Raw genomic sequence first — 11,835 nt, 5'->3', positions numbered from 1 at the left:
AACATGTTTATTTCTGCTGAAAAACACGTTTTGACCCTTTCTGCACACTGGGGTTAAGATCTGAGTGTGTGGGCTCTTCTGAGTTTTGCTGTTACATGGGGATTCAGTTGTCTGAAAAAACGCGTTTATTTCGGGCTGAAAAACACGTTTTGAAAAGGGTGCTGTTACTGCCCCATAACTTACATGGGGTTGACCAAACTTGCAGAAACATGTTTATTTCTGCTGAAAAACACGTTTTGACCCTTTCTGCACACTGGGGTTAAGATCTGAGTGTGTGGGCTCTTCTGAGTTTTGCTGTTACATGGGGATTCAGTTGTCTGAAAAAACGCGTTGGTTTCGGACCGGGGTAAAGTTAGCTCGAAGTTCGAAAACGATTTTGGCACGCCTGTAGCGCTTTCACGAAACCTCTTAGAATTGCGAGAATGCTTGTTTTGTGTATAAAATACATTGTGGATGCTTTCTCAGCCTTTACTTTTTCGTTTTTATGACATTTTTTTGACCAAGCACGAATATTCTTTTGTCCATATCTTCGCAATGGAAGCACAGAACGCCGTCAAACCAAATGCATTTTAAAGACCACGACTTGTGGATATTTCCACACCCTTTATATCAAACTATCAGTGAGCTAATTATCTTTTTTTAAACCTCCGGTTTTTCATCGATGCGTAATTACGCACGAACTGGAACCCGGGGGACCGCTGTGTGCACACGTTCACAACGCGAGAAATACTGTTCAAATCGCTTCGTGCGAAAAACCCGTATATGACCATAGGAAGCAGAACAGCGCAGTCTCCCATTACCCAGACTGTAAGCACGGGAATAAAGCTTTGTTTGACTTCTGAAACCCTTCCTTTACGTCCTGTTTTCATTCAGGTAAGGGTCAACTATATTGAAAATACTACTGACAGCAGGAAGATTAAAATATTCTTTACTCAGCATCTTATTAAAAACAGCTCCCATGATGTTCAAACCGATTTTTTACACAGAACACTGACACAGCTTTGCATTCTGAATCTCTTTTTCTCATGCTTTTATTTAATATGGCACAATGCACTGGGATAGGGGTATTCTGTTCACAAACCAATAGCATTTAAACCACAGCACCCACAATGCTGCAAGTGTTTTGCACACTAAGCGGGTCCTCTGACTTTTCCCAGCTTTATTTTGGGTTGTGGAACCTTTCTTTATATTTTTTAGGATTTTCTGAAGATAACACTACAGGTGGGATGGGTGGGTTGTCTTCATGGCTCAATAGCATTTCAAATACAGCACCCACACTGCTGAAACCAAGTGTTTTACACACCAGACAGGCCCCCGAACCTCATACAACCTTACTGTGGCTGTGGCCCCTGTCTTTATTTTGTAATGAGTTTCTGAAGATAACACTACAGGTAATACACTGGGACAGGTGGGTCGTCTTCATGGCTCAATAGCATTTCAAATACAGCACCCACTCTGCTGAAACCAAGTGTTTTACACACCAGACAGGCCCCCAAACCTCATACAACCTTACTGTAGCTGTGGCCCCTTTCTTTAATTTTTTATGATTTTCTGAAGATTACACTACAGGTAATACACTGGGACGGGTGGGTCGTCTTCATGGCTCAATAGCATTTCAAATACAGCACCCACTCTGCTGAAACCAAGTGTTTTACACACCAGACAGGCCCCCAAACCTCATACAACCTTACTGTAGCTGTGGCCCCTTTCTTTAATTTTTTATGATTTTCTGAAGATTACACTACAGGTAATACACTGGGACAGGTGGGTCGTCTTCATGGCTCAATAGCATTTCAAATACAGCACCCACTCTGCTGAAACCAAGTGTTTTACACACCAGACAGGCCCCCGAACCTCATACAACCTTACTGTAGCTGTGGCCCCTGTCTTTATTTTGTAATGAGTTTCTGAAGATAACACTACAGGTAATACACTGGGACAGGTGGGTCGTCTTCATGGCTCAATAGCATTTCAAATACAGCACCCACTCTGCTGAAACCAAGTGTTTTACACACCAGACAGGCCCCCAAACCTCATACAACCTTACTGTAGCTGTGGCCCCTTTCTTTAATTTTTTATGATTTTCTGAAGATTACACTACAGGTAATACACTGGGACGGGTGGGTCGTCTTCATGGCTCAATAGCATTTCAAATACAGCACCCACTCTGCTGAAACCAAGTGTTTTACACACCAGACAGGCCCCCAAACCTCATACAACCTTACTGTAGCTGTGGCCCATTTCTTTAATTTTTTATGATTTTCTGAAGATTACACTACAGGTAATACACTGGGACGGGTGGGTCGTCTTCATGGCTCAATAGCATTTCAAATACAGCACCCACTCTGCTGAAACCAAGTGTTTTACACACCAGACAGGCCCCCAAACCTCATACAACCTTACTGTAGCTGTGGCCCCTTTCTTTAATTTTTTATGATTTTCTGAAGATTACACTACAGGTAATACACTGGGACGGGTGGGTCGTCTTCATGGCTCAATAGCATTTCAAATACAGCACCCACTCTGCTGAAACCAAGTGTTTTACACACCAGACAGGCCCCCGAACCTCATACAACCTTACTGTGGCTGTGGCCCCTGTCTTTATTTTGTAATGAGTTTCTGAAGATAACACTACAGGTAATACACTGGGATAGGGGGGTGCTATTCATGAGTCAAAAGCTTCATCACAACATCTGAAAATTTTAGATTTTACATTCTTTTTATTTCCCATGTTTCGTTTAGTTTTTTCCTAATTTCACATTTTAAATAAGCTATATCTGTAATCACAATGAAGGTGTGGTATGCAGTCTTGATGATGTGACTGTGTAACCATCAGGCACGAAGGAGAGAAAAACAAAAAACTCCAAAGGAGAAAAAAAATCTCTGGGGGTCCAAGGCCTGATGGTTGACCTCCCCTCCAGGTCCTGGTTGTGTATGACAAATAGTTACTAGAAACAGTTCACATGCACAACCATGCAGATTGACACGGTGAATTCTATTTCATATATTATGTGAGACTAGATGTTAATGTTGAGTGTGTCCCATCCACTGGGTTGAGCAGTACAGGATCTTGAGTTTTGTAGGCTGGGTTCCTTGCTTCAGAAATCCAGGAGGATCCCTTGTCATGGGGGACGGAGCTCAATATCAACCAAAGGCACCGAAGAGAGAACAGTGGCAGGCATGGTGTGGAGAAAAAAAAAGGGTTAGACACAGAAAAAACAATTGCAACGTGGTTGTCTACTTACCCACTTGATATCTATGTTTCTGCACCTCCTAAAGAATTAGATCACTTGGGATAAAGAAGACTACAGAGACGATGTAGAAGACTACAGCATTGTTAAATATGCTTGTAGGTATGGGGCATCCTTAAAAAGGTCTGACATATATTTCCACAATTTAGGGGCTGTGTGCCTAAATGCTCTGCTACGTGCTTGCTATTGTTAACATAATCTGTTCATTGATCTAGACAGCATCCTACAACTACCTTAACCTTACTGTAAGAAAAGTATCACTTTGGTGTCTAGGCTGTTCTTTTTCATGAGTCTCCACTCCTGGAGATGTACATGGTACGATATTGAAAGCCAGTGGGGTTCGGACTTCGATGATGCAATTGTGTTTTATTGTTCCGGTTAGAATCCTTTTAGCACTGTGCCCTGTCTGAAGGTAGATAGAGTACTGTTTTGGAAACCTAATAAAAAGGAATCACCCTAGATACACTTCTATTTGATAGAAGCCATTTTTCTTTGATCTTTCTCACAACGGAGTGGAATTTCTTGATTAATCTATCTTACTAGGATGGATACAATTTTATCTGGAAATCTTTCACATAAATCATGTCATGGTGACATACTGTCGTTTTACATTTCTTTGCACTACTACAGTGATGTTAACAGTGTGTAGTGATCATATTTAAAAGGGACTGTGTTGTGTCATGATTAACTTTTTTACTGTTTTCATACAGACTTTGTTTGGTTTCTGGCAATAGATAACAAATGGTTTCTAGTGATTTTGTGTTCTAGTGTTTTTCATTATTGTTTGGCAAAGTGTACGAAAGTTTACTCTTACCCAAGATAAAATTTTTGGGGGGATATTGAAACTTGTACTTACGTGTCTTTTGGAGGTGAATTCTGCTGAGAACACGTTGACAGTCTTCTTGAGTTTCCAGCATGTCTTTTATGTAATGCTCGGGAGTAGGGGGTGGATGCTCACTCATCAACAGTGCCTGAAATATAAAACCGTAAGAAGGGTTACGAACTGCAAAGGATCCAAGGAGTATAAATGGGTCACAAATCAAGATCTAGGTATTTGCACAATTTGCCAGATCTCTCTTAATCAAACTCCTTTTTTCTTACTTTGTGTTTTTACAGCAAGACGTTATATTGTTTCTGTGCTAAATGGCAAGCTCTTTTAGGTGTTCATGGTTGTGTCTTTGTTTCTATACTATTGGAAAGAAACCTAGTAAGTGATTTGATGCATCCATGTCTAATCATTAATCTGACACAGTAATTCTATCTTTGAGATGCCTGTGTCATGTAATAAATTGCACAGATTATCAGTAATCTTTTATGTGTGCCTTCTTTGGTGTGTTTTTTGAAAAGTTATCTCTAATTTATAGAACCATTAATGCCAGAAGACAAGCCTGCAATCCAAACTTCTTAACAATAACAAACAATTATAACGTCCACTGAAATATGTCATCCTACTGTATGTTTCTGCTGAATCTAAAACTACATGTCCTGCTTAAAAAACCCTTTCATAGTGATAGTTTGCATGCAGAGCATACTCACCAAACTGGGGTTGGCAAAATGTACATATCCATGTTACTTCATTCTTTGCGCTTTCATACTCTTCTTTTGAGATGCACAATTCATGGAACCAGTTTTCACAACTGTCACACTGAATCTACACGGACAGTAAACCTTATATCAGTTCAGCTATCACCTTTCACTGGCATGTTTTGTTATTATGTGCTTACATTACACATACAGATAGAGATGATGTTCACTTACCCAGTTTGTCTGCCGCACTGGTGTTTCTCCACACATCAGGCACATGTCCTGGAGAGGAGCTATAATAAACATGCCAAATAGACTGATTTTTCCAATGTTATCTACAGATCATTGTTGCATAATTGAAGACAGTTTGATAGAGACCTTTTCGTATGCACTTTCCTGATTAGGTGTTCTACTGCTTCTTAAACCGCACATTGTCATGTCTCAGAATACTCCTGTCAACACCTGTTACCCTTTTTTGCGTCAGCGTGTGTTGCTATGATTTTAAGGGGGCACATGATAACACAGCTATCATGTTTCAGTTTGCTTTGCTTCACTATGGGCAATTTAGACCCACACTTTTCCCAGACAATGGTTGTGTCAACCACGACGAAGGCCAAAGTGTCATTGAATTTTAACTGTGTGAAATGTGATTTAATTAACTTTTCATCACTGTGTTATATAGTACAAAAAGAATACCCAAATGAGTTCTGCATATAAATAAATTGAGAATCTTTTTCATCCAGACTTGTTACAGAGAGAGAACATGCTTCAGGAAAATAATATACACCAAGAAACGTAGGCAATGAGGATCAAATGGTACAATACCTGAAGCCTCAAGAATTCTGATTGACAGGTCTTCCCGCAACTTTCTCATTTCTTTGGCACTGCTGTTTATTTCGATATATGTTGGAATATCCGGGAAATTGTTAATGATGTCTGCGCCCATCTAACAGACAAAAGTTTGTTTCAATTATTTCCCTAAAAATCTCTCATACAATAGTTTTAAGTCCAAAATTTCGGCGTGGAAAGGTTATGCTGACCTGCATCACAAAGACCCCACAGCTTGAGGCATCTGCTTGCCTGGTGTGACCAATCACGCTTGGGTGCCAGTTGATATTCAACCAGTCTTCTTTTCCTAGGACATTCCTTCGCATCTTAAAAAAGTCCCTGTGAATCAAAACAATAGGTTATTGATAAATGAGGAAATATTTGTCATGCTGAACTTGAACCTGAAATGTATGTGTGCCCCTGCAGAATTTCACCACGAAACTAATGCTTGATTTCTTACCTGAACCTTTTTGCCGCTGCAGTGGAGTCTCCCATCTCATCACTCCCCATAGGGTCGACCACAAAGACTTTCTGGGATGGAGCATACAGATACTGCAAGAAACAAAGGGCCCATCATCAGACATGAAGTTGCATTTAATGTGGGGCCAGACACACAGGCAGTTTCAGGAGTTTTATGTTGTTTAAACAAAGGTTTTTAATATTTGAATATTTTATATATATAATATTTATATTTATATATTATTTAACATTTAATATTTTGCAAACCTCGGCAAAGACAGTCAGGAAATGACCTAACAGTACTTTTTTTCCTACATGACACTTTGACTTGTTTGGTTGTCTGTTCATTACACAGCAGTATTCACAATAATAATTTAGGAAAAGTGCACTGTCACCATTGCCTTGGACACTCACTATCAATGTCCACCTTTTTTAACAGGAGAGGAACACATACATTGTGACTTTGTAATTTTTTTAGATGCAACAAGGATAATCACTTGAACTGTAATGGTTCCAGGTGTAATTATAAACCTACGCTGTTTTGGATTACCTGCACCACACTTACCAACAATTTCCAGTGGACACCAGTGTTAAAAAAGCTAATAATGGCTTCATAGTTTTCAAAGTTGACCTGTAATGAAAAGAATGACAAGATTAGTACAACAGGCTGCCTCACAGGGATGGTGTGCTACCTTTGAATTTTGATTTCTGACTATAAAGGTAGTTTCTTTAGGCAGCACCATGGGCACAGTTGTGACCTGTTTTGATTGCTTGTAGCTCTCCTTGTTTCTCTATTGATAAAACAATCATCAGTTAGTGAAAAACCATGTTTGCCCCCTCACTAATGTAATCCATCAACATTTGTGTTTGATGTCCTTACCTTGGACAAACGTTGTCTAGCCATGCGCTCTCTATTCCCACTCATGATTACACCAGTTGTGTAGTGGTTCATTAGGAAAACCTTCTTCCCCAAGTCCATGGATTCTTTCGCTACTTGAAAGTAACACTCAATGGTCTTATGGAAAAAGCAAACACAATTGAAGAAGATGTGATTTCACGCACTCACACACATTTGATTACACAAAAGCTCAGAAACCTTAACAAATGCATGCAATCAAACACTTTCATCTTACCTCGCCTATGAGCCACTCATCTGGTTTCAGAGACACAAACTCCGAGTGTCTGAGAATATATGTGTCTGCACTGTGCATGGATGGCAAAACTGCAACCACTAATTCACTCGGATTGATGTTCCAAAGGGCGTGTACCTAAAAAAGATTTACCAAGCCAAAAGCATACACAAGAGATCACTGGACCTAACATAATGAAAATTGAGATTACACACCACAAGTATAACACAAGTATGTCAACAAGTATAACAAGTTAGAGAGAAACGACAAAGAACACCTACAGTAGTAGAAGATGACATTCATAAGCTCTGAAAAAGAAGTGAATGTCCACACAGAGAAATATTTGAAATACAAATCCTACCTTCTTTTTGAAATCTGTTTTCTCTTTTATAAGTTTTGAGATGGGGCGTGCATCACAGTGTGGTGTGATCACTTCAGCCATGCCCACGGCAGCTTGCTTGGGTGACACTTTCCTTTCTTCTTTGTGCTGCCATTCTTTATATTCTGTGGTTCCTGCTTTCCCCTGCTGTACTTGCAGGCCGTTGCTGTCATCTGGCGATTTTTCATTTGTTTCAATATTTCTATTGCTAACTTTTTTTTCCTGTGTTCTCATTTTTTTGGGGATTGGAATTTTCTGTGGTGCGCTGTAGAATTTATTTTTTGTTTCTTTGCCTACACCTGGTGCTCTCTTTGCCCATTGTTCCTGTGCATGTTCATGACGTGTCTTAGTGGTGATCAATGGAGCCGTCAAAACCTTTTTGGGGAGAGCATTTTGGATTATATGTTCTCTGTACCGGCCTTGGAGGGATTGTCTCATTATCGTAATAAACTCTGCTGGCCTCAGTTTCCTCCTGTGCTGAAGTATTGAATGCTTGACAATGCCAAACCAGGTCTCAACATGACAATTAGTGGCTCTTGTTTGTGCTACCTCTGACATTGATATGTCTTTTTTGCTGTCTGAAGCATATCTTGCCAGGTCACCCAACAAAATTCCACTCCACAGTGGAAATAGTGCCATGTATCTTTGCAACAGAAATCTTATTATGTCTTCACAGAAATAGGGGTTCACATTGTGTTGTGTCCCATAGTCATCATGTCCTTGAGCTGATATGCTGTCTTCATAAATACCTTTGAACTCCACAGCGAAAGGAGAGCGGCCCAGGCTGCCTCTCATTTTTGGGTACAGTACCTCATCTGTGTCTTTGACTTCTGCTTCCTTTTCCATCTGGTCTGGTGTGGTTGTTTGAGAAATGTAAGCGTTAAGGAGGCAGACACTAGATTGGACTTCATTTGTGAACCTCCTGCTTGAGAGTACAATACACATGTGTTTGAAAACATTTCTGGCGACACTCAAAGTTGTGCTGTTTTGCAGGATGGCAAAGGAAAATGTTGCAAAGTCTCGCAGTCCTTTGTCTGTTGTTTTTTTACTAATTGCTTGAGAGACAGCCTTTATGACATGGGCAGAGCAAAGGTGCAGAACAGTGAACATCTGAAGTTCTGTGTACTTAAGTTTGCCTTGGCAGACTTTCATTGCACGATTTAAGTATGCATGGATGGTGTCCCCATTGAAGGCAAAAAGAACACTGTGAATCAGGGCCCAGCTGTAGTCAGTTTCTACATGCTGCACTCTCTTGGTAGTACATGTTGAGATGTCAAACATGAATTTCCGTAGCCAACGTTCTATACTGACAATGGTGTGGTCAGTTGTCAACATTTCAGACACTGGTAATGGAGGCTTTCTTTTTCCACCTCCAGGTAACGTAAGACTGTAGTACAAAATTCTTTTGTTCTCCGATGGAATTTTTCTGACTACCCCTCCTGTTGCATCCAGGTAAAGGCTGACTTTCTCCTTCATCTTTAGATGGGCAATAAGAATTCGCATACTCTGTTCTGTGTAAAGATAGGCAGCAAATGTGTCTAACTGCAAAATCTGTATATATCCTGGGAAATGGACAATGTCGAAGTCGCATGCTTTCATATATTTTTGTGCCATATGTAATTCAAACACTGGATCATAGTGAATGCGTTTACTGTTCCTGAACTCTGATGAAATGACTTTCAGGACATTCTGTGTTAGTGGTTTAGATAAATTGCCTGCTGCAATTTCAGCAAGCGGTGTTCTGCTCAGGTTCCTGTAGTACACATTGCTGATTCCTTTTGTGAGGGCACGGGCAATCTTTCGACGATAAGGCTGACGTGCTTGTCGAAATTTTGTTTCCCTTTTACTGTGCTGTATTTGCCCTGCTCGTACAACATCAATTGTGATGTCATCATTGCCCATTGGTTTGTGTCTTGTTGTCATAATGTATTTTACATTGCAGGACCTGAAGGTACAGACTGCTTTTATCATCAGAAAGTTTTTTTTTTTTCTGCTGTTCTCTTTCCTGATGTATTGGTATTTGAAGGCTATTGGGCAACAAGGATTTATCTTCCTGAACTCGTTATATAAGATCTGGGTCCATGGTCGTCTTAGTTTAGATGTACCTTTTAGAGGTGCTATTTTTCTCCATTGTTCAGCCTTTAAACATACTTGGAAAGTTTTAGGCACAGACATAATCTTTCTTAATCCCCTTTTATCCTGAGGTGATGTCCCAGATGAGCTTGCCCCCTGGGAATATTCACTGTGCTCTTCAGGCTTTTTTTCTGATTCTACACAGATTTTTTCTCCCTCTAACATGTCACCACTGTCTGTGCTGCCGTGTGCTGCCCATGCATCTTCTGTATCTTCTGATGAACTTCTGAGCTCTGTGTTGCCTTCCAAACTATGTCCCTCACTTTGACTTGAAATATTGACTATAGATTGTGTACTGTCATCTGGTTTGGAATCCCTACCAATACTCTCCTCTTTCTGCGCCCTAAGCACTTTGGTTCTTAGTTGTTTTCTATCTTCATGCCAAATCACTGATAACCATTTCTTGTTGCTGGGGCATTCCTCTCCAAGGAGTCTGTTTGACAGTGTTGACCACATACTGTCATTCCACCTAATTTTTTTTTCGAGTTTAGAAAACTTCAGAAATTCGTTGATCACATTCCCTACTCCACCAGCCCTTGACCACAGGTCTGGCCTTCTACTCCTCTGTCCTCCTTTAACATGTGACATTGCCAGCAATCTGAAAAATAGAGAACATATCTGAATGGACTGGAAACATAATTGAAATTCAATGCCCAATGGATGTTAATAGTGTAGGAGCGCAACAGATGTACAAGTCCATTAAATGGTTTTAGTTCTGTGTTTAATTTTACGGGCCCTATATTTTGATATAGCATCAATCACAAAACAGCATTCTGTCACTGTCACAACCACCAGCTAGCGGAGAATAACTCACAAAAGAACTAACCACTACCAGCAGCGGGTTAATTATAACAAGCACCGCCGCACGTGTTAATCCATCAGCACACACTCTACTGTGCGGCAAGCAGCACAATTTTAACCATCCAAACCCTCGGTATTGAGTCTTCTCTTTGAGAGCTCTACCTCGCGTTTACTCTAAATCTCGCTTACTGGTTACTGATCTCCCTTTTGCCTCTCGACCTTGGGCCTTGCCTTCTGTTTCGGATTGTTTGCTTCTCTCTGTACTTCCTGGATTTTGATCTACCTTTCGCCGATCGACTATGATCTTGCCTGACGTTTCGGATTGTTCTCTTGTCTCAATAACTACTTGCTCCTGCGTCTGCACAGGATCTGCATACCTTTTCACTGAGGATTCCTGGCAGCCACCACATAAAAAAAAACTAGAAAAGAAGTATGTGTTTCTTTTAAAAAAATGTTTTTAAAGAAGTCAACATATCTGGGTTGTGTTTGCAAGATTTTTAAAAATTGCAAAGTTTTTGTGGGTATGATTGTAAAAAATCAAATCATAACTGAAGAAGGCTCCATGGTCAAAACATTGTGTTTTCTTTCTTCTCTTTTCAGCATGGAATAAATCTGATTACTGTATTGACCATATACATTTTCTTGCATTAGGACTTCATATTCTGCATACCTCAGCTTGCTCTCCATGAGACACACAGACAGGGAGAAAAGCTGGGAGTCAGAGCACAGGGTCTGCCATTGTACAGCACCCCTGGAGCAGCTGGGATTAAAGGCCTTACTCAGGGGCTCAACAGAGTAGGATTCCTCTGTCAACCATGGGATGTGAACCAGCAACCTTCCAGCCACCGGTGCAGATCCTGAGCCACAGAGCCACTCCTCCGCCTATTGTGCCAATTCTTTAAAATTTGTCCAAAAAGATGCAATTTTGAAAAAAAAAAACTGTTGTAAATAACATCAGTGGCTATTGAAAAGTACATAGAAAAAAAGAGACAAGTTAATAAACTTGGAATGACTACTTACAGCTCTGGAAAGATCGAAGATAGTGTTTCAGGTTGTTGTCCTTTAATTGATCCTCAACCAAAACAGAAATCCTCAACAGTCGAACAAGTCCATGTGATGAAAACCCTTATGCTCTTTAAATGGTTTTTAATGGATTGTGCATCTGTACTTAATTTTTTTCCACTCATAAGCTTTTGGATGAGAGATTCTGACCACTGTATAAGATCAGAAGCAACAGAAAAAACAGGCCTCTTTTCTGCTTATTTAACACACTCCTAATGCAAACAACACATTATGAATACAATGGAAAGGTTGCACCCAATGGGATCAA

The 11,835-nt window shown here is 40.3% G+C and overlaps 1 protein-coding gene across 1 annotated transcript; it reads right to left on the bottom strand.

The window, feature by feature from the left end:
- Positions 1 to 2,599: 2,599 nt before the first annotated feature.
- Positions 2,600 to 7,381, bottom strand: LOC138227236 (uncharacterized). The gene is made up of 9 exons (XM_069186278.1): positions 7,196 to 7,381; positions 6,943 to 7,077; positions 6,628 to 6,693; positions 6,064 to 6,155; positions 5,816 to 5,942; positions 5,601 to 5,721; positions 5,010 to 5,068; positions 4,788 to 4,902; positions 2,600 to 4,222 (listed from the first exon to the last, which is right to left on the bottom strand). Exons 1-9 carry the CDS (start codon positions 7,271 to 7,273, stop codon positions 4,206 to 4,208), a joined length of 810 nt encoding a protein of 269 aa, XP_069042379.1. The 5' UTR covers positions 7,274 to 7,381; the 3' UTR covers positions 2,600 to 4,205.
- Positions 7,382 to 11,835: the final 4,454 nt, after the last annotated feature.

Source organism: Lepisosteus oculatus, unplaced genomic scaffold (genome assembly GCF_040954835.1).
Source record: "Lepisosteus oculatus isolate fLepOcu1 unplaced genomic scaffold, fLepOcu1.hap2 HAP2_SCAFFOLD_286, whole genome shotgun sequence".
NCBI lineage: Eukaryota > Metazoa > Chordata > Actinopteri > Semionotiformes > Lepisosteidae > Lepisosteus > Lepisosteus oculatus.
This window is presented reverse-complemented; position numbering and strand designations above follow the sequence as displayed.

Excerpts from the sequence above, each read along its gene's own strand:
- LOC138227236 (XM_069186278.1), bottom strand. The coding sequence starts at position 7,273 with ATGCACAGTGCAGACACATATATTCTCAGACACTCGGAGTTTGTGTCT. Across the intron at positions 5,943-6,063 it reads GCAGCGGCAAAAAGGTTCAG|GGACTTTTTTAAGATGCGAA; the intron begins GTAAGAAATCAA and ends TTTGATTCACAG. Across the intron at positions 5,722-5,815 it reads GTGGGGTCTTTGTGATGCAG|ATGGGCGCAGACATCATTAA; the intron begins GTCAGCATAACC and ends TTTGTCTGTTAG.